Here is a 24,031-nt window from a genome sequence, read left to right as displayed (position 1 = left end):
TTAGCTGAGCCTGGTGGCACATGCCTGTAATCCCAGCTGCTCAGGAGGCTGAGGTGGGAGAATTGTCTGAACCCAGGAGACGCAGGTTGCAGTGAGCCAAAATCACACCACTGCACTCCAGCCTGGGTGACAGAGTGAGACTCCATCATAAACAAACAAACAAACAAACAAAGTTAGCAATCATTCCCTGCAGTTCTCCCAAGCCCAAAACCTCAACTTCTCCCTTCTCACCTCCATACATCCAATCCATCACAAAATCTAATCCTATAATCTAATACTGCAATACTTCCATCTTTCCTGTCACTATCCCAGTTCAGGTCATTTTAATCTCACCTGGATAACTGGAAGAACCTGCTAACATGACCTCAGCTCTTTGGCCTCATCTTTAACTGTATTACCCTCCCCTCCTCATACTTTGCAGACCTGTAATACTGAATTAATTTGCTGTGTGATTACATCATGTTTGTACTCTTCCCTTGTAAAACATGCTTCCCTCTAAATATCTCCTTCTCTTTCCTTATAATGGTCACTCATTTTTCAGGTCTCTACTTAGATGCTTCTTCCTCCAGGAAGTCTTCCTTGATCCCTACTCCCAGTTTCAATTAAGTGCCCCTCATTCCTTCCCAGGAACTCCCAAAGCAGCTGACACTTCTTTCATCTTAGTTCCTCAGTTTTAATTGCCAGACTATGAATTCTCTGAGACCCAGGAACACCCCTGTTTTACTACTAAATATGAAGCATCTACCACAGTGTTGGGATGTAATAGATACCCAAAAAATATTTGCTGAGAGTAAGAGTGAGGAAGCATGTGTATGTACAGATGCACACAGGTAACTAAATGAGAGACAAGATTTTTGGAAAGTGGTAAGGCCCTGTCGTCCAACTGAGAAATAATTTTATAAAGGACTTAGGACTTGCCTGACTTAAAGTTGCAACATCACAAGTATAACTGTGTATTTAGTAGAAAATACATAATAAAGGGTAAATTAGGTAAATATATAGGCCATAAATTACTAACGCATTATCATTCATTTAAATGTAGAAAAAATATTAAACTACTCTTTTCTTTGTAACAGTAATTAGGTGGTAAGTCTCAGATTCAAATTACTAAAATAACACAGTATGATTCAGTCGTTATTCCAAATAAATCAATATCCCAGAAAAAACAAAGCTGTTCATATCCTCATATGCACATAGGTCACTGATGCCCAAGGTCAAGTAAAAATAGTTCGCTTTGGGATTAATACAATGATCCAGTTTCAATAAGTAGAAAATAATATGATACTTACTCACACAATACCACATATTTTTCAAGAGATTCAATCAGTAGTTTGCTATCTCCTTGATGAAAGTGTAGAGCAGGGAGAACGACGTCATCCTTTAGACAGAATACCAAATACGACCAGCCCATACCCTCTTTGTTTTGCTTGATTGATTTCAGGTCTGTCAAACTGAACAGGAATGACCATTTGCTTTTCCCATTTCTATGACTTGGAGCATCTTAAAAACAAGAGAGTGGGGCAAAATATTTTTGTTCACCTTTTTAAAAGGTACTGACAGTGCTCTCCATGACTGCGTAACATAAATTAGTTGAACCCAGGGAATCAGTACAGCACTCATATTATTATGGCTTCCACCTGTATTAGATATGGCAACTTATATGTTCTTTTAAAAAATGATTTTTAAAATAATTATCCTACCACATATAAATTTTTTAAATGTTATTCCTATGTAAAATATAAGCTTTGACCAAAAAAACTGATCATGGCTTTGCAAGCAGGTGGACTGGATTCATATTGCAGTACTACCATCTTACTAACTGAATGACATGGGGCAAATAATTGAATGTCTCTGAGCCTCAGTTACTTTGTTTGTAAAATGGAGATAATTATACTTACCTCCCATTGTAATTCTATTAGTAAGAATTAGGAGATAATACTTTTCAACTAACTAGTACAAGCCAAGTATACAGAAAATTCTCAGTAAATGTTCATCTTTTCTACTCCCCCCAAAATAAGAATAGCTTAATTCTCTTGAAGAGTCAAAAAAACAAAACAAAACAAAACAAAACCTTTATTCCTTCATTTCCTTTTGTAATTATTTTTAGGACACTACACTTAGTAGTGAAGTAAGCATACTGATATAAAAAATAACACTGGAGTGAATATACAACACTCTATTTGCAGAAAAACAAAGTACAGCAAGAAATTGAGGATGAAAAGATAAAAAGTTGTGAATGCTTCAAAAATAATGAATCAATTGATAAATTAACTTTCTACTAAATCAAGACCTCAGTTCAAACCAAATTATAGTTATGTAAAATACAGCATGTTCTGAGTTTGTGGCTTCGTTATAGAAGCTAAAATTCCAGGTTTGCGAACATTATCATAATTGATAACAAGCAACTTAAACATCAACTATTTAAAAAAAAAAAACTGAAAGAGAAAAAAAATTTCTTCTCACTAATGATGCTAGTACTTACAATTCACTTCTAATGTAAAACACCATTTTAACAATTTAACTCCAACATAAGTAAGCTGTGTCTCTGAAACTCCTTTCCTAAAATGTTATTTCTTAAGAAGTATCATACTATCCTGCTATTCAAGACCTTTATTAATTCTGTCCCACACTACCAATCCCACAAAGATAAACTACTTAGAAGGAAGCTGCTTACTAGACTAGATCAGAAGACATATTAACCAGTGTTGACCTGCATGTATGTATCACCTTCCTATCTGCAATCATCTCCAATAAGATCTCTTGAACTCATAAAAAGAAATCTACAGCTTACAGAACCTCTATCTGCAAGGAAACCATGCGTCATCATTATTTCATGGACACTTAAACAAGTATCATTTGAAGGAAGCTAAAGTGACTTATCTATATACAATGACTAGCAGCTTTCACACCAGTCTGGACAGTGAACTCACAAGATACACTAGATTAAGTGCCATGTGTCCACTTGACTACTTTACATAATGTTTCACTGGTGTTTATATTATAGAGCTCATAAGACCACTTCAAGCTGATACCTAAGTGAGAACAGTTCTAGAATTTCAACTTACTCATGAATCATTTAAGTGTGAATGTACTTAGACTACCTAGAACAGATACATACTGCTAGCTTATCTGCAAAGACCAAAAATATTTCACAGAAAAACAGCAATGGGAAAAAGAAGAAAAAAAAGAAACCCAAAAAACTACATATAGACAATTTTTTTAATTAAATTACTCAACGGCACAGAGTATTTTATCTAAATTATTGCAAGAAAATCATATGAAGTATATTAAACACTATATGTATGCTATATGAATTATTAGAAGTTTGTGCATATTCAAGAATAAAGGTTTTTTTTATAGATTTTTCCCTCATTAACAGAAGAGACATATATTACATACAAAAGAAAATGTCTCACACATTTCCACATTTAAAGCTCTGACAAAGAAATATTTAAATTTAAAACCCTAACAAACAAATATTCTAAGCCTTCTACTAGAATAAAAGCTTCATGAGAACAGGAACTTTATCTTGTTCACAGCTATATCCTCAGTGCTAGAAGAGTCAGTAAGTAGTCAAAGACGAAAGATCTGTTGAATAAGTCAATTAACAACCTAGTATCAAGTCAACATAAAAGTAATCTGCAAATTAGTCTGCTGCAAATAGCTGGCCAGAAATAGAAATGGTTACAAAGGAAAACAGAAATCAAGAGTGAACTCAAACTATTTTTCTACTCAAAGCAAATGTAAAGAAAATCATTTAGTTCTAATGAATTTACTATGTCACCAAATATATGTAAAAACTATCTCCAACACACTAACATGAGAATACTAAATACCAGAAGAACTGAACAAACAGCTCTACTCTTCTTGTAAGTAGAACAGTTCAGTAAATCTCTATATGCCTTGAATAGAATTAACATCAAGGACAAATTTTATTTGGATGGATCTCTAGAACGAACATGAGACAGTCTGATGTTCTTGGAAGGAATATTTCCAAAACATTTAATCTGTCTGGTATATAACAAAGGATGTAGCAGTAGAAACTCTTATGAAATATAAAGCGAAAATGCTCTTAAGAAGTATAAAATTAAGTAAGTCTGACAGTCAATTTTTTAAAAGTTTGTCCCAAATTGACTTTGTGCCTCACACAAAAAAGAAAAAAGTACAAAGTTAAAAATGAGAAGGGTAAAAGATAAGAAAAACAAAGGCTTTTTCTTTGGGGGAAAAAAAGTTTTAGAAAATAAAAAAGCTTCATAATGACATACATTTAAAACCTCTGGAATTTCTAAGCTTGAGGGTTCAAAATAAACCCTCAAGCTTAGAAATGAACCCACGGGCTTAGAAAATGCCTCCTTTTTTTTTTTGAGACGGAGTCTTGCTGTGTCGTCAGGCTGCAGTGCAGTGGCATGATCTCGGCTCACTGCAACCTCCACCTCCCAGGTTCAAGCGATTCCCTTGCCTGGTACTTATAGGCATGCACCACCACGCCCGGGTAATTTTTTGTATTTTAGTAGAGACAGGGTTTCACCATTTTGGCCAGGGTGGTCTTGATCTCCTGACTTCGTGATCCACCTGCCTTGGCCTCCCAAAGCGTTGGGATTACAGGAGTGAGCCACCGCGCCCAGCCTTTAACTTTTAATAACTACAAAATAAAGTCTGTTCATCACTTTATAAGTCCACTCTGTGGTCAAGCCATAAGCAGGATTTACCTCTGTTGTTTTTTGCTAAGCTATACAGCTACACAGAAGTTCTCAACTCTGATCACACATTAAAGTCATCTGAAGACCTTTTAAAAAGCACAGATACCCAGGCTGTATCTCTAAAGTCTGATTTTTGGTAGTATTTTTTTAAAATCTAACCTACACAGGTGATTTCAATGTGCAGCCAAGGCTGAGAACTACTAACAAAGTGATCTTTATTGTCAGATTATGCTTTTCTCGTCCATGTAATGTTTCTTTCTTTTATGAAATTCTGGGCTACAAACCTGTATAGCAATATTACTATACTGAATACCATAGGCAACTGTAACACAATGCTAAGTATCTGTGTATCTAAACATGTCTAAACACAGAAAAGGTGATGCACTGTGCTGTGACGGTACAAAGGCTATGATGTCACTAGGTGACAGGAAATTTTCAGCTCCATTATAATCTTATGGGACTACTGACATACAGGCGATCAGTCACTGAAACGCTGTTATGTGGCACATGATTGTATATATGTAGAAAGGAGAATAGTCACTGAACACATATTAAGAGAAAACTGCAATGAGCCAGGAAGAGTCCAGCAAAATGCTGAAATCAGAATGGTATGGTTTAGTAGTATACTCCATCTCTCCCTGTTACTTTGGGATAAAATAACATGATTATTAAAATTCTACTAGATTAAGAAAAATGTGCATGAAGGACAGCCAAAGGAATTTTTTAAAGTGGTTCTATTTTCTGCCATTAATAACTATAAAATAGAGCAAGTATTTTAAAATCCTTTTTTGAAGCCACAACCAATAAAACAAAAAGAGAGATGAAAAGGGAATATCACTAAAATATGATATGTATACATATTAACCAAAGAAATTAATCATCCTTCTCACTGAGGAGCATTCAAGAATCTTCTTTGCACTTTTATTACTATATTATATTGTAGCAAATCAGTTTAAGATTTCAAAAGATTCAATTCATACCTCCATTGGTATGCGGTTTCCTTTTAAATGAAACTGTATTAACCATGTCCCATTCTGCTTCATAACTGTTCAGATGTTCTGATCCTCGATGACCTCTTTCTTTTGGGGCCTGTGTCCATTCTACAACTGAACTGGAGTCCTAAAATAATTACAACATATAAAATATTTAAAGTCTAAAACAAATTTAATTTCAATCCATATCATCATCTCAGCTTCAATGTTTGTAGGTAGGCTGCAGACGACATCACTGGTGGGAAAACTGAACACCATTTCCTATCCTTTTCTCTCTTGATCATCTTTATCAAAAAAAAAAAAAGCAAGAGAAGCTTGATTAGAATCCCACACAGTCAGAGTTGCCGATGAAATATAAACAGAAGTCAACTCTGAAAATGGCTTTGCTTTCATAATAAAAGCCTCATCCCTTTTTTCCTTTTTCCTGCTTTGAATGTAACCATGCTGCCTAAAAATAGTCATCTTCTGACTATAGGGAAAAAGCAAGAGAACCACTGCAAAAAGCTCCCAACCTCCAAACTTTTAGTTATTTAAGGAAAAGAGCCCCAATGGTGGCTATTTAAGCCATCAATGGTTGTATAATTTCTTATAGGCAATCAAAATTAGCTAAAAGCAACATATTTACATGTATAGTTCTACAGAACCTTCCATTTTTAAAGAGAATAAAACCAAAAGTCTAAAATGCAATATAGTTTGCGTAAATCAAAAATTAATTTATATAGAACAAAAGACACTATATATAAGTTAAAGATAGCACAACTAGAACATTTTTCTAAAATATATGACAAGAAAAACAACCAAATTACAAAACTCCTATCAATTTATTTAGAAATAGACAAATATCAAAACAGAAAAACAGGCAAATGGTATGAACAGGTAAGTCAAAGAAGAAATAATCTAACATAGAAAGACATCCAACTTCAGTAACAATGAAAAGCAAGCTGACAGATTTCTATTTTCTGCTCCATTCAATTAAAAAAGATAATACTGAATATGGAAGACAATGTGAGGAAATGGACCGTCTCACACTGCTGATGACAGTGGCTCATTACTACTGACACAGGAGGACAAACTAGGTCTTTCTAAACACATACAGACATAAAAATAAAACGTGTACAGGTAAAAATCTACATTAAAAGATATACATTAAACAGAGACAGGTAAGGGAGGCCAGGCGAGGTGGCTCACACCTGTAATCCCAACACTTTGGGAGACCGAAGTGGGCGGATCACCTGAGGTCAGGAGTTTCAGACCAGCCTGGCAAATGTGGTAAAACTCCATCTCTACAAAAACTACAAACAAGTTAGCCAGGCATGGTGGTACATTCCTGTAATACCAGCTACTAGAGAGGCTGAGGCAGGAGAATCGCTTGAACCCAGGAGGCGGAGGTTGCAGTGAGCTAAGACAACGTCATTGCACTCCAGCCTGGGTGACAGGAGCGAAACTGCAACTCAAAAAAAGAAAAATAAAAAGAGAGAGAGAGGGGTAAGGGAAAAGGTTCTAGTCAAGCAGGGCTTCAACTTTCTATTGAACTTTTGCAACAAGATTGTATTCGTATGTAGACAGTATAATTCTTTTTTAAAAGGGAAAAAGGAAAATTAGAATGAAAAGAAACTACAAAGGCACAAGAAAAATTAAGATATAAGAAATGGAAACAGACTGAAAAACAGTAGGGAAACTGAACAAATTAAATTATAAAATAGATTGTTTTTTCTTCCAGTTTCTTCCTCAAATGTCATTTCTCAGGGAGCCCTCCTTGTTTGACTAGCTTTTTAAAAAATCAACCCTCAGGCCCGGTGCAGTGGCTCGTGCCTGTAATCCCAGAACTTTGGGAGACCAAGGCAGGCGGATCACTTGAGGTCAGGAGTTCAAGGCAAGCCTGGACAATATGGGAAAACCCCATCTCTACCAAAAATACAAAAATTAGCTGGGAGTGGTGGCGGGTACCTGTAATCCCAGCTACTCGGGAGGCTGGGGCACGAGAATCGCTTGAACTCAGGAGGCGGAGATTGCAGTGAGCCAAGATCACACCACTGCACTCCAGCCTGGATGAAAGAAAGAGACTGCTTCTCCAAAAACAAAACAAAACAAAGAAACAAACAAACAAAAAAACCTCACCACCATCCCTATTAACTCTATCGTCAGTAGTGAGGAAAGCTAAGAAGCATCTACAAAAGCATTCTGTTCCCCACCTCTCTCTCTGACTTCTACCTCCCTCTACCAACTCTGCATACAAAAAGGCTCAAATTGGTAGGTCACACCAATAATCAGGGAAATAAGGATTAAAAGGTCAACCTGAAGACAGGACAACTAAGTTCCAAAGACTGGAGTTTTGGAAAACATCATTTATCTCTAAATTAGGAGAAATCAAGCACAATGAGCAAAGGAATAATTTCTTTAAATCAGGAGAATTAACTGAAAGTCAACCTATACAAAGAAGTTGGCAAGACTCCCAGCCCTTTTTCTCCACTCATTTGCCAGAATACTGCCATGCAAGCTTACCCTCTCCAGCCAGGAATCGGCAGATTCTTCTCAAATCTACTAGCCCAAAAAGACATGGATTTTGACATTAAGGATTCCCCAAGGAAACGGCTTAGCCATGCACCCCAGGAAGAGTCTCACTATTACCAGGCCTATCCATACCTACAGAAAATATAATCACTTCTGTGCATCTGCTCTTAAATTTGTTAAATATGAGCACCGCACTACATAACCAACAAACATCAAAGGCAAGTTATCTATAGAAAACAGTTCAAATGAAATGAGGTGGCGGTGGGGCAAAAGGTCACTAGAGGGAAATGGACTACATAGGGAGATGAAAAACATCTAAGAAGCTATCCTTAAACTCCTCAGTAATAAGAAAATATATTACAACCACAAAGAACAGAATGCTAATGTCATTCCTTTAAAAGGGGACATGAGGCCGGGCGCGGTGGCTCAAGCCTGTAATCCCAGCACTTTGGGAGGCCGAGACGGGCGGATCACGAGGTCAGGAGATCGAGACCATCCTGGCTAACACAGTGAAACCCCGTCTCTACTAAAAATACAAAAAATTAGCCGGGCGTAGTGGCGGCGCCTGTAGTCCCAGCTACTCGGGAGGCTGAGGCAGGAGAATGGCGTAAACCCGGGAGGCGGAGCTTGCAGTGAGCCGAGATCGAGCCACTGCACTCCAGCCTGGGGACAAAAGAGCAGGACCCCCCCTCAAAAAAAAAAAAAAAAAAAAAAAAAGGGGACATGAGGACACTCAGAACAAGAAAGATGTTAGTAATGAAATTATAGCAAAAATGAAGAGTGAATTTCCTAGAAAACAGTACAGACCAATAAATGGATGGATGGATGGATGGATGGATGGATGGATGGATGGATGGATGGAAGGAAGGAAGGAAGGAAGGAAGGAAGGAAGGAAGGAAGGAAGGAAGGGGAGGGGATTTTAAAATTACAGGACCAATCCAGAAAGTGTAAAGAGTTCCAGAAAGAAAGAAAACAGAAAATGAAGAAGAAATCATCACTAAAATAAACCAAAAATATTTCCCAGAAATAAAAAAAAAAAGACAGAAGTTTCCATATTAAAAGAGCTCAAGTACCCAGCACAATGTATTAAAAAAACAAATCCACAAAGGCACATAACCAGAACATAAAACTAGAAACAAAAAGACAATAATTAAAAGCTTCTAGAGAGATTTCAAAACAAAAACAAAAAACACATAACATGGAATCAGGAATTAGAATGCATTAGACTTAACATCAATGACGGAAAGTAGAAAACCTGGGGCAAAACTTCAAAATCAGCCAGGCGCAGTGGCTCACGTCTGTAATTTCAGCACTTTGGGAGGCTGAGGTGGGCAGATCACTTGAGGTCAGGGATTTGAGATCAGCCTGGCCAACATGGTAAAACCTTGCCTCTACTAAAAATACAAAACTTAGCTGGGCATGGTGGCAGGAACCTGTAATCCCAGCTGCTTGGGAGGCTGAGGCATGAGAACTGCTTGAACCTGGAAGGTAGAGGTTGCAGTGAGCTGAGATCATACCACTGCACTCCAGCCTGGGCGACAGAGCGAGATTCCGTCTCAAAAAAATAATAGTAAATATAAATAAATAAATAAATAAATAAATAAATAAATAAATAGGCAAAAGATTTAGAACAGGCATTTCTCCAAAGAAGATACAGTTGACCCTCCATATCCATGGGTTCTGTATCTGTGGATTCAACAAACGGAATCTAAAATACTCAGGAAAAAAGAATTCCACAAAGTTCCAAAAGGTAACACTCGAATTTGCTGTGCATCAAGTACTATGCTGCATCGAATGGAACCAATACCCCACAGATACCAGAGGACAGCTGTATACACCACGTGGCCAAAAATCCCATGAAAAGATGTTCAACATCATTAGTCATTAGGAAAATATAAATTAAAACGACATACAACAACATACAACTTCAGTTATGGTTTGAATTGTGCTGCCCCCTCCCAAAAAGATAAATTAACGTCCTAACTCCCATTACCTCAGAATGTGACTCTATTTATTAGGTTGGTGCAAAAGTAACTGTGGTCTTTGCCATTAAAGCAATGTCAAAGACCTCAATTACCTTTGCATCAACCTAATGGAAATAGGGTCTTAACACAAGTAATCAAGTTAAAATGAGATTATCAGGATGGGCCCTAATCCAATATGACTAATGTCCTTATAAAAAGGGGATAAACACAGAGATAGACATGAACAGATGGAAGATGATGTGAAAACACACAGAGGACACAATCTACAAACCAAGGAATGTCTGATGCTACTATAAATTAGCAGACAGACAACAAACAGATTCTCCCTAACAGCCCTCAGAAGAAACCCATCCTGCTAATACCCTGATTGCTGACTTCTAATCTCCAGAACTGAGAGACAATAAATTAAGACTGCTGTAAGTCACCCAGTTTGTGACTTGTTTACAGTAGCCCTAGGAAACAAACAGAAATTCATATCCACTAGGTTTACTAAAATTAAAAGGATAATAACAAGTGTTGATGAGGATATAGAGAAATTGAAATCCTCATATATGGCTGGATTAGAAAATCATGCAGCCACTCTGAAAAAGTCTGGCAGTTCCCCCAAATGTTAAACACAGAATTATGGAATATATCTACTCCTAGTATGTATATACTCAAGAGAAATAAAAACATGTTCACACAAAAACCTGCAAATGAATGCTCACAGCAGTATTATATTAGCCCCAAAGTGAAAACAACCCAAATGTTCATCAATTAATGAATAAAATTGTGATATATACACTATCACACAATACAACTGTATACACAATATTATTCATCAAAAACAAAAGGACCATATATGCTATATAACATGAATGAACCTTGAAAACCTTATGCAAAGTGAAAGAAGCCAGTCAAAAAAAATTACATTACATGACTCCATTTATATGAAATGTCTAGAATAGGCAAATCCTTAGAGACAGAAAGTAGATTATTGATTGCCAGTGACTGAAAGTAGGTGAAATGAGGGGTAACTGCTGATAAGAGTTCTGGAGGGTGACGAAGATGTTCTAAAATTAGATACCGGTGGATGGCTGTACAACTTTGTAAATATACTAAAAACCACTGAATTGTATGCTTTAAAAGGATGCATTTTATGGTATGTGAATTATATATCGATAATACTGTTATTTTTTAAATGGCATTCCCTTAGTCACACATTTTTTTCTTAAATACCTTTCTAGCATAGAGAATACTAGAGGAATCTAATGCATCATCCAATGGTCTCCAGTCCACTATTACTTCAGCATCCTAGAGAAAGAAATTATGAACTATATTTAATATTCAGCAATGTTATTCTTAATTATTCTATTCCCTGAACCCAAAATAAAATTTCAGCCTCTTAAGTATTTACATTTCAAATATGCTAATATCATATGTAAACCAAAAATGTTACATACATTTTTCAAATTCTGCCTATTTTTCATTATGAAAAATTTATATTACTGCAACTTCTACATAAGTTTTAGAATATTCCATGTCATTTTACCTAAAGTACAGACAGTCTCTGAGTCATGATGGTTTGACTCAGGAGTTTTTTGTAACAGGATGGTGTAAAAGCAATGCACATGCAGTAGAAATCATACTTCAAGTAACCAAAGAAACATTGTTTTTCACTTTCAGCACAATATTCAATATATTACATGAGAAAATCAACACTTGATTATAAAATAGGCTTTATGTTAGATAATTTTGCCCAAATGTAGGCTAATGTAAGTGTTCTGAGCACGTTTAAGGAAATTAAACTATGATGTCCAGTAAGTTAGGTGTATTAAATGCATTTTTGATAAATAATATTTGCAATTTTGATGGGTTTATCAAGACATAACCCCATCATAACTCAAGGAGCATGTGTTTGACTACTACATCATATCCATGTTAAATTTACAATTACTGTTCAATTACATAATTGTATCTTACACATGAAATTCAAACTTTCTGATAATTCTCCAAAGATGAATCACCACTATAAACTATTATTAAATAAAATCACTTACTAGAAACTTACCTTTTCCAAAACACGTAATATTCCTGAAATCAAGCTGTCTTGGTCATTGGTCTTTCCACAAGATGAGTGAATATATACTCCTTCCTGTTCATATATAATCTAAAACAGCAAAAATAAAGTTAATCATATAATTTCTATTGAGTACTATTTTAACATTTGTTAAAAATATTAAGATACATTTTCTTATCATACTTGGCCAAGTTTCTGATTATTTCATATATAAATGTATTATTTAAAAAAATACCTCTCAGACTTAAGAGCACTTCAATCAAGCAAACATAAACTGGAATGAATTCTGCTTTGTTAATGCATGAAGTTTATCAGATTCGTGATAATCACAATCTTGATGTTCTACTTAAAGATGTCAGACTAATTGCAACAAGTCTCAATATTTAAAATCCACTTAAAATTTATATTTTTTGCCAGATGCAGTGGCACATGCCAGTAGTCCTAGCTACTTGGGAGGCTGGGCTTGAGCCCAAAAGTTCAAGGTTGTAGGATGCTATGCACCTGTGAATGGCCACTGCACTCCACACTGGACAATACTGCAATAACTCATCTCTCTAAAAAACCAAAAAAATATTTTTTTCTCATGAGCATTAAGGAAAATACTGAGCTAGAACTGAAAATGCCCTTGAAAATATCTAAGAATAAGAACAAATGAAACACAATGAGGAATCAATCCTTTCTAACTATTCTCATAATAGCACATTTTTACTGTAAGATCATTTTGGTGTGTTTTTGAAACACCATGGCATAGAAATTCGGGAAATAATACAGGAATTTTAAAGAGCAGTAATGAGAACACAACTAAAGAGAGTAGTGATGGGGACTCCTAGAAATGACTAAACTAATTCAATTTCACAATATTAACTGAGTGCTTCTATATGTAAAAAGCACATAAAAGACAAAGTACATGAAGATGATAAAGACATAATCCTTGAATAAATTCCTATGGGAATATAGGGGAGACTTAAGTTAACTCCTAAGTAAGTTTAAACATTTAAAGTGAAGCCTCATTTTTCATAGCCATAATGTTATAAATTAAGATTCCATTCTTGAGACCCATTTCAAACCATTTAAAATTTTTTTTAATTATGAAAATAAGTAAAAGAAAAACAGTCACTTCTAGACCTAAGTACTTTTGACATATGTAAGTCTGGTCAATAGAGTTTATTATTCTATATCTGTAGACCTTTTATTAATATTAGTCTTCAGAATATCATGGGCCAGCAATGCAAGACAAGCACCATCAGTCTATCACTCCTTCATTCATAAATGTAAATGGGCATGTATCCTCCTGTTTTTAGCTAACATTTACAGAACACTTATATACTAGGAACTCCATATGTTGTAACTTAATCCTTACAACCACCCTAAACCATAGATTATATAACTATATTCTACTACACCATGGGGATGAGGAGCCCATTTGTGTGAATAAGAAAACTGAAAGTGGTTAAATAACTGCCCAAGGTAAATGAGGCAAATAATAACAGGTGGTGATGAAATTGAAACCCAGGTAGTCTGACAACAGAAAACTGTGCTCTTAGCCACTACAATATAAAGGTTCCACATTACTTTTACTGCCTCTCTCTCGGGTTTGTTACGTTAATCAACTGTGATATGGACTTGTGTCAGGAAAGAGTCTTTTAAGTAATTAAGATCACCAAGAAAGTTTTGATTTCAAAAACCTAAGTAAGATGGTCTTTACTGAAATCGTTGTTAAGTATCAGACCAGCATGTAAACAGAAGCTTACATGGGGATAGGATGAGCTGAGAAAGGGTGAGAAACAATTCTATATTGTCTGTGAAGATGAGAAATTTTAAAGCCTATAAATATATGCACAAAAATATGCATAAGAATATTCACAGCAGTATTATTTATAATTTTAGAGTAAGGAGAAGGAGGAGAAGGAGAAGGGGAGGAGGAAAGGAAGGGTATGCATCTAAACATCCACGAATAGGAAAATTATCAAATATATCCTGGGATATCTATTCTATGGGGGATACTATTCAGGAGTTAGGATGAGGCAGATTAAATGGATGAGCAAACAGACAATGCACACAGAAAAATCATCGTGTATATATAGTATGCTGACATTTACACTTTCATAAAGTTTCTATCTGTGTGAAATATACAGAACAAATTCTGGGAGGATACTTTAAGCTGTTAACAAAGATTACTTCGGGAGAATAGGATGAGGAAAGGTTGAAGGAGGAAGTGTTAACTTTCTATGTTGATGCCTCTGACTTATTTGAATATTTCAAAGTGAAAAATATAGTCATATATTTAAAAATAATTTTAAAGAGTAACATGAAAAAAGGAAAGTCCAGAAGTATAAACTAAATTTTCTAGACTTCAGTCTATTAATTTATAACACAGGAGGGTGAACCAGATAATCATACCTAGGAACACAAAAAAAATATGAAAAGGTTATGGAAAAGAAATCCCTTAAAATCTCCAATTTTGCAATGTAATTTTATTTAGTCTGCATGCTGTACATTAGATCTCTAGACTTGTTCATTATATGCATCTATTTTCTATCTTTTAACCTATATCTCTCCATTTCCTAGCAACCCTGACTAGTGGTAACCACTGTTTAATTCTCTGTATTTGAGGTTTTTTGTTTTTTTTTTTTTTTGAGACAGTTTTGCTCCGCCGCCCAGGCTGGAGTGCAGTGACACAATCTCAGCTCACTGCAACCTCTGCTTCCCAGGTTCAAGTGATTCTTCTGCCTCAGCCTCCTGAGTAGCTGGGATTACAAGCACGCACCACCATGCCTGACTAATTTTTGTGCTTTTAGTAGAGATGGGGTTTCACCATGTTAGCCAAGCTGGTCTCGAACTCCTGACCTCAGGTAATCTGCCCGCCTTGGCCTCCCAAAGTGCTCGGATTACAGGTGTGAGCCGCTGCGCCAAGCCCTGAGGTTTTTTTTTATTAAGCATATTCCACATATAAGTGAAATCCCACAATTATTTTTCTTTCCGTATCTGCTTATTTCACATAGCATAATGCTATCCTCCAGTTAAATAAGATTTCAGCTGCCGTTGTCACAAAAAAGTAACTATGTGAGATGACAAATATGTTAATCTAATTCACTACAGTAACCATTTTACTATCTATATGTATCCCATAATACATTGTAAACCTTAAATGTACATAATAAAATTTATTTTTAAAAAAGATATTGAGAAAAATATTCTTAAGCTTTTGTGACACATGGATCAGAGACTCAGAAATAACACTTTAGCATATTTTCACATAAGACTCAGCTAGTAGAATAGTCGGACACTTCCTAATTCTCATAGTGGAAAAAGAGACACTCATTTGGCAAGAAAAGCTTGCTATCATTAACAATGCAATCTAAAGTTCTATGATACCATTAACACTAAAGAAATTCTGGAACCTTAATGAGGTGAACCCTATACAACCAAATAAAACATTTTACCTTATTTAGGCACATTAAGCAACTCTTCCTATTACATTTGTTGGGTAAGTGTTGCCTACTTTTTTTCACTTAAGAAAAAGTTGAAAGAGTTTCCTAAGTAGTTCAGCTGGGAAAATAATTAAAGTGACAGACACCTTACAAAAAAGTCAAAGCTGGCCGGGCGCGGTGGCTCACACCTGTAATCCCAGCACTTTGGGAGCCAGGTGGGGCGGGATCATGAGGTCAGGAGGTGAGACCATCCTGGTTAACATGGTGAAACTCCGTCTCTACTGAAAATAGAAAAATTAGCCAGGTGGTGGCGGGCACCTGTAGTCCCAGCCGGGAGGCTGAGGCAGGAGAATGGTGTGAACCCGGAGAGCCGGAGCTTGCAGTGGGCGAGATCGTGCCACTGCACTCCAGCCTGGGCAACAGAGCAAAACTCCATCTCAAAAAAAAAAAAAAAAAAAAAAAAAATCAAAGCTGCACTCATTCTGTATTCTGTGTTCAACTCTTCAGCCCCTTTTGAGGAACAGATTATACATCCCAAAACTCCAAATTTCAAACCACATTTATACTGTCTTGAGAAAGCAGTCATGTTTAGCTTTCTAATTTTCAAGGGTGTGATGTTAACTGATACAAAGTAATAGTTCTGCCAGAAATGGCAGATTAATAAAATTAATAAATTTATTAATTTGTAATAGCTACTAAATCTTACAAAGTATTATATTTTATAAGACTTAAGGGCACAGGAAAAAAATAGTTGCATTGGTACATAATTTACTTCAAAGATAAAATAACTTAGTAATAACTGTTTTAACTTAAACATAGTTTGAGCAACCCTAATTCAAAAATATTAAATCTGAAATGCTCCAAAATTTGTGCACCAGCTTCAAGCTCAAATGAAATGGACCTTGGAACACTTCCTCGGCTGGGTACGGTGGCTCAGGCCTGTAATCCCAGCACTTTGAAAGGCCAAAATGAAAGGACTGCTTGAACCCAGGAGTTCAAGACAAGCCTGGGCAACAAAGTAAGATCCTGTCTCTAACAAATAAATAATTTTTTTTTAAATGAACACTTTGTGGATTTCAGGTATTTACAGTGGGGATGCTCAACAAGAATACTGCAAATATTCCAAAATCCAAAACAATCCAAAATCCAAAACACTTTTGTGTCCCCAGTATTTTGAATAAGGGATAATCAACCTGTAGCACCTTGTTTCTAAAGTACCCTGATCTCACATAAATCCTCACAGCCACCCCGAATAAGTCAAAACCGATATTGTTATCCACATCTCTATTTTATGAAAAGAAAAAATTGAGGAAAGAGCCGTCAGGAAATCTGTAATCCAGTCTTTCCTTGGATGAATATATGGTCTTCAGTAAAGTCACCAATTACAGACTTTCTGAAACATTCATCCATTAAATCATAACTGTTACTGCCTAAAAAACTACCAGAAAATTTCCACATGGCTTCCCTAGAGGACAACAGTTCCTGAAATGGCTTAAATGCAGAAAACAATGCTGCTTCAGAACTAAAACCAATTCTTAAATGTCTAAATTTATAAACCAATGCAGGAGCATTTGGCCTTTAAACAAAAACCCTTACTCTCATCTGAACTCCTAAATATTCTACACAAGAAGCTTAACCCTCTTCAATATCATCTTGGTTTAAACCATTCATTGAATATTGTAGTCCTTCAATCTATTTTTTAAGGGTGTGATCTTATTTTTTATTCATATGTCATATCTGTTCATCACCCCGACCTCTAAGCACATGTGTTTATTAAAATACAAAAATCACAACTCTCAAATATCAACTATTTTAAATAGCCCCAAACACAAAAACAGAAGTCCAGAGACTGATGTCAGCAAGATGGTCATCTAGAAGGCCCTAGTGCTCATCTCTCCCCAACCCCCAACAAGCAACCAAAACAATGAACCAACAACTACATTTTAACAAAAATAACTGAGGAGGCAGGCCAGGCGCAGTAGCTCATGCCTGTAATCCCAGCACTTTGAGAGGTCGAGGCAGGAGGATTGGTTGAGCCTAGGAGTTCAAAACTAGCCTGGGCAACACAGCAAGACTCTGTCTCTAAAAATAAAAATAAGTAATAACTGAGGGAGAGCACTAGAGTACATCAGAGGAATAACAGAAACCCTTGTGAGCACACAGAAACTCAGGATGGCCACAGAGAAAGAAGGAAATATTGGGATCTCATCACTCCATCCCAGAGTTGAGATCATCTGGGAACCAGGAGGAATTTCTTCCTAAAGCAAGGATGTAAACAAGAGAATACCAGCAGCCTCCACCAACAACTTGGACACCTACAGACCTCACCAGTGGGGTCCCTGCAGTCCTCACAGGCACTAACACCAGCTGAGGGAGCTACCTGGAGTCCAAATAGCTGTGCTCCCCCAAGAAAGAAGATATTGTGTCCACCCTTGTGGCGCAAAAGACTACTGCACTATGCCACCTTGGAACTGGAACTGTGGCAGAATGTGTATTTCTCTGGGGGAAAGTAGCCACAGATTCCCTTCATCACTGAGACTAAGCCACTACCGAACCACCCTAGTCCACTGGCCCATCCCCAAGACAACTGTGAACAGTTGGTACACCCTTGCCTGTGGGGCCAAGTGGAAACAGAGTCAGTCCACCTACACTTGCCCTCACACCCTCAGGCCACAGCTAAAAGTGGCATCTTGCCCTCTGGGAAAACAGGACTTTGGCCACTCAGAGCAGTCCCATATCCCCAGTTCCCAAGTTGAAACAGTGCCTTGGCCACCCAGAGGAGTCACACACTCCAGTACCCAAGCTGAAGTGGCACCCTCCATCGCAGGGAAATGTGCCTGAGCTGCACAGAACAGTCACGCCCCACCAGGCCAAAGCTGGAAGCGCATATCACTCCCTGGGAAATTGGTGCCCTGCCTGAGCTGAGCAGCTACACATCCTCAGGCTGAGGTACCCCATATCAGAGACAAACACCTATGGTTGACCTAGATAGCCCACCCTACAGGCCAAACAACTCTAGTACCTTGCTTCTCTGGAACTGGATTAGCCCTCCAGCGTCTAAGCTGTCGAGATACTCCTTTCCCTGGGGAATAAAGTCATCACTGTGCTATTCCCTACCTCCTCTCCTGGGGCCCAAATCACAGCTGTGTTCTGCCATTCTGGGGTACTTGCTGCTACTGCACCCGGATTCACAGAGTCTGAATACTGCCAAGCCCCACCATCCCAAGGTCTAGAGTCACTACTACCCAGGACCTCATCCCCTGAGATCCAAGTGAGATTTCAAGTGAGCTCCAAATGAGAACCCTACTGGCTCAAATTCCTGAATTGTAGCCACACCCTGCTTCCCAGGCCGAAATCTTCAAAGTACCCCCTCTTCCCAGGAGTCAGGCCAGTGTTGTGCCCTGCCCTCCAGGAAAAGAATCACAGCTACAACCCACAATCCCCCTGGCCCGGGCTGCTAGAGGGTGCCTCAGTGTCATAGATCCTGGCTCTGTGGGCAACCTATATCCAACACAGCCAAAGCAAGCAAACGTGCACCCCAAGACCCAGATGACAAAACAGGTTTATGAGATGCGGAGCCTAGACATTGAAACCCACAGCTGCTCCAAGCACCTATACATAGAATACAGTGCCACTGCAGCTGCTTATGGGCCATGACAAATCTGACACCAAAAAGGTCTTAGACACCCTCAGCTAAGTCTCCTGTTGCGAGGAAAATGAGACGAGGAGGACCCCAAAAGCCCTCGACAGCAAGAACATTACCACTGCTGCCACAAACTTCTACAACCTATGCCACTGAGGTGCCACAATTATTGCTGATACTGAAAGCAGCTAAAGAAGTTACATGGATACTATACCACTGCACCTATCTGGAAACAATCACTACACCCTTCTCAACCAATAAAATAAAACTCAACTGCAGGTGGGCCAGGCACGGTGGCTCATGCCTGTAATCCCAGCAGTTTGGGAGGCCAAGGCAGGTGGATCACAAGGTCAGGAGTTCAAGACTAGCCTGGCCAAGATGGTGAAACCCCGTCTCTACTAAAAATACAAAACTTAGGCAGGCATGGTGGTGAGTGCCTGTAATCCCAGCCACTCAGGAGGCTGAGGCAGAGGACTGCTTGAACCCAGGAGGCAGAGATTGCAGTCGGCCGAGATCACGCCATTGCACTCCAGCCTGGGCAACAGAGTGAGACTCCGTCTCAAACAAAACAAAACAAAACAGAAAAACAAGAAAACACTCAACTGCAGGTGAAAGTTATTCTCTATAAAAGCCACTCTACAGAGTTTAGAAAAGGGAATCGTTTCACTAGATGCAAGGACATCAACAGAGTCATGCATGAAACAAAAACAAAAAGCAGCCAGGTGCAGTAGCTCACACCTGTAACCCCAGCACTTTGGGAGGCTGAGGCGGGCAGATCATGAGGTCAAGAGATCAAGACCATCCTGGTCAACATGGTGAAACCCCATCTCTACTAAAAATACAAAAATTAGCTGGGCATGGTGGCGCACGCCTGTAGTCCCAGCTACTCGGGAGGCTGAGGCAGGAAGATAGCTTGAACCCGGGAGGTAGAGGTTGCAGTGAGTTGAGATGGTGTTATTGCACTTCAGCCTGGGCAACAAGAGTGAAATTCCGTCTCAAAAAAAAAAAAAGGCAGGGAAATAGGAAACCACCAAAGGAACATACAATTCTCTAGTAGCAGACCCCAGTGAAAAAGAAATCAACAAAAGGAATTCAAAATAATAACCTTAAGGAAACACAACGAAATACAAAAAAAATACAGATAATTCAATAAAACCAGAAAAATAATTCATTGTATGAATGACAAATTCCATAAAGAAATAGAATAAAAAAGAGCCAAAGGGAAATTCTGCAGCTGAGGAATTCAATGATAAAATAAAAAAATACAATGGAGAGCTTCAATAGCAGACCTGATCAAGCAAAAGAATCTCTGAATTTAAAAATAAGTAGTCTAACATTACCCATTCAGTGGGGAAAAAAAAAAAAGGACTGACAAAAGCCTATAAGCCTTATGGGACACCATTAAGCAAGCAAATATTCCTATTATGGCACTTTCAAAGGGATAAGAGACAAGAAAAGGTGTAGAAAACCTATTTAATAAAGTAACCGAAAACTTCCCAAGTCTGGAGAGAGATATAAAAATCATCCAGATTCAAAAACCTCACAAGTCCTCAAATAGATTCAACCTAAAAAGGTCTTCCCTAAGGTACATTATAGTCCAACTGTCAAAAGAGAAGTCTAAAAACAGCAGGAAAAAAAGTCAAGAAGTCACATATAAGGAAGTCCCTGTTAGATTAAAAGCAGATTTCTTCCTTTTTTTTTTTTTTTTCTTTTTCTTTTTTGAGATGGAGTCTCACTCTCTTACCCAGGCTGGAGTGCAGTGGCACGATCTTGGCTCACTGCAAGCTCAGCCTCTCAATTTCACACCATTCTCCTGCCTCAGCCTCCCGAGTAGCTGGGACTACAGGCGCCTGCCACTACGCCTGGCTAATTTTTTGTATTTTTAGTAGAAACGGTGTTTCACCATGTTAGCCAGGATGGTCTCGATCTCCTGACCTCATGATCCACCCGCCTTGGCCTCCCAAAGTGCTGGGATTATAGGCATAAGCCACCGCACCCGGCCTAAAAGTAGATTTTTCCTTAGAAACCTTACAGGCCAGGACAGTATGGGAAGATAAATTCAATGTGATGGAAGAAAAATACTTCTAGCCAAGAATACTGTATCCAGCAAAGCTGTCTTTCAGAAATCAGGGAGAAATAAACGTCTTCTCCAGACAAGTGAAAACTGAGGGAATTTATCACTACTAGACTGGCCTTACAAGAACTGCTCAAAGGAGTCCTATATCTGGAAGGAAAAAAAGATGAAAATTACTATAATAAAACCATACAAAAGTATAAAATTCATTGCTAGAGCAGATACACAAAGGATAAAGCAAACAGAATCAAATTTTACCATTACAGAAAACCACCAACCCTCAATGATAAACTATGAGAGCAAAAAAGGAAGAAAGGATACACAAAACAACCAGAAACAATTAACAAAGTGAGAGGAAAAAATCCTCACCTATCAATAACAACCTTGAATGTAAACAAATTGCCCACATATAAGATATAGACTTGATAAATGGAATTTTTTAAATGACTCAACTATATGCTGCCAACGGGAAACTCACTTCATCTGTAAAGACACATACAGACTGAAACCAAAAGCGAGCAGGAGTAGCTTTATGTGTATCAGATGAAACAGACTTAAAAATCAAAAACTGTAAAAAGAGACAAGGTTATTATATAATGAAAAAGGGATCAATTCAGCAAGAGGATATAACAACTGCAAATATATATGCACTCAACACCAAAGCACCCAGATACATAAAGCAAAATACTAGCTCTAAAGGGAGAGCTATACTCCAATACATAACAGTTGGGGACTTCAACACCCCACTCTCAGCAATGAACAGATCATCTAGACAGAAAATCAACAAGAAAAAAAAAATGGATTTAAGCTGCACTTTAGACCAAATGACCCTAACAGACATTTTAAAACATTTTATCCAACAGCTGCATAATAAACATTCTTTTCATCAATACATGACCAATACCCTAGGACAGAACATGTTAGGCAGTAAACAAACAAATCTAAACAAGTTAAAAAGAACGGAAATCATATGAAGTATCTTTTCTGACCCTAATGGAATAAAACTAGAAATGAGAAACAAGAACTTGCAAATTTGTACAAATACATGAAAATTAAACATGTTTCTGAATGACCAATGGGTCAAAGAAGAAATTAGTAAGTAAATTTCTTAAACTTCTTGAAATAAACAAAAATAGAAACACAACAGTAACAAACCAAACACAAATGAATAGAAGAAAAGAAATAATAAAGATCAGAATAGAAATAAAATTGAGACCAAAAAAGAAAAAATTAACAAAGTTAATTTATTTGTAAAGGCAGACAAAACTGACAAACCATTAGTTAGACAAAGCAAGAAAAAAGTGAGAAGACCCAAATAAAATCAGAAGTTTAAAAACTATACATTAAAACATACCACAGAAATACAAAGGATCACTAGAGAGACTAGTACAACCAACCATACTCCAACAAACTGGAGTATGGATAAAGTCTTGGACACACTTAACAAGACTGAATCAAGAAGAAACCAAAAACCTGAACAAAACAATTACAGTAAGTGTGAATCAGTAATGAAAAGTCTCCCATTAAAGAAAAGCCCAAAGCCCAATGGCTTCACTGTGGAATTCTACCAAACATTTGGAGAAGAACAAATGTCAATTCTTCCCAAACTGTTCCAGAAAACTGAAGAGGAAAGAATTTTTCCAAACTCATTGTATAAGGCCAGCATTACTCTGATGCCAAAACCAGACAAAGACACAACAAAAAAAGAACACCATAGGCCAATATCCCTGATGAACATAGTTGCAAAAATTCTCAACAAAATACTAATAAGCAGAATCCAGTAGCACATTAAAAAGATCACTGACCATGATCAAATGCAATTTATCCCAGGATGCACGGATGGTTCAACATATGCAAATCAATAAATTTGATATATCACATCATTAGAATGAAGGATAAAAATCATATGATCATCTCAATAGATAGGAAAAAAAAAGCATTTTATAATATTAAACATCCCTCATGATAAAAACTCTCAGCAAGTTGGTAGAAGAAACATACTTGAACACAATGAACTTTATGGCCAACATTATACTTAACAGGGAAAAGTTCAAAGTTTTTCTCTAAGATCTGGTACAAGACAAGGATGGCCACTTTCACCACTTTTAGTCAACACACAGTACTGGAAGTCCTAGCCAGAGCAATTAGACAAGAGAAAAAAAGAAAGGACATCCAAACTGTAAGGAATCCTTGTTTGCAGATATAATCTTACAGAAAACCCTAAAAGCTCTACTGAAAAACTCCTAACACTGATAAACGGATAAATTACATAAAGCTGCAGGACGCAAAATCAATGTACAAAAATCAGTAGCATTTCTATACACCAATAAAGAACTAACAGAAAAAGAAACCAAGAAAGCAATTCCATTTACAATAGCTACAAACAAACAAAAAGGAAATAATGTAGGAATAAATTTAACCAAGGTGAAAGAGCTCTACAAGAATAACTACAAACACTGATGAAAACTTAAGGAGGACATAAAATAATGGAAAGGCATCAATGTTCATAGACTAGAAGAATATTGTGAAAATGACCACAATACCAAAAGCAATCTACACATTCAATGCAATCTCTATCAAAATACCAATGACGATCTTCCCAGAAATTGAAAAACAATCCTAAAATTCATATGGAA

General features: G+C 37.2%; 1 protein-coding gene across 6 annotated transcripts in view; it reads right to left on the bottom strand.

Moving 5' to 3' along the window:
* The window catches only part of TBC1D15 (TBC1 domain family member 15), an 82,478-nt gene that overhangs the window by 36,173 nt on the left and 22,274 nt on the right, over window positions 1-24,031 (bottom strand). For all 6 annotated transcript variants that reach the window (XM_009181208.3, XM_009181211.3, XM_009181210.3 and 3 more), the window contains exons 2-5: window positions 12,239-12,337; window positions 11,407-11,481; window positions 5,681-5,819; window positions 1,290-1,500 (exon numbers count right to left, since the gene is read on the bottom strand). In XM_009181208.3, the coding sequence (XP_009179472.1) occupies window positions 1,290-1,500; window positions 5,681-5,819; window positions 11,407-11,481; window positions 12,239-12,337 (524 nt within the window). The remainder of the gene's footprint in view (window positions 1-1,289; window positions 1,501-5,680; window positions 5,820-11,406; window positions 11,482-12,238; window positions 12,338-24,031) is intronic.

This window comes from Papio anubis, chromosome 9, assembly GCF_008728515.1.
Source record: "Papio anubis isolate 15944 chromosome 9, Panubis1.0, whole genome shotgun sequence".
NCBI classification, from domain to species: Eukaryota; Metazoa; Chordata; class Mammalia; order Primates; family Cercopithecidae; genus Papio; species Papio anubis.
Note: the sequence above shows the minus strand (reverse complement) of the source record. Positions and strands in the feature narration are given on the sequence as shown.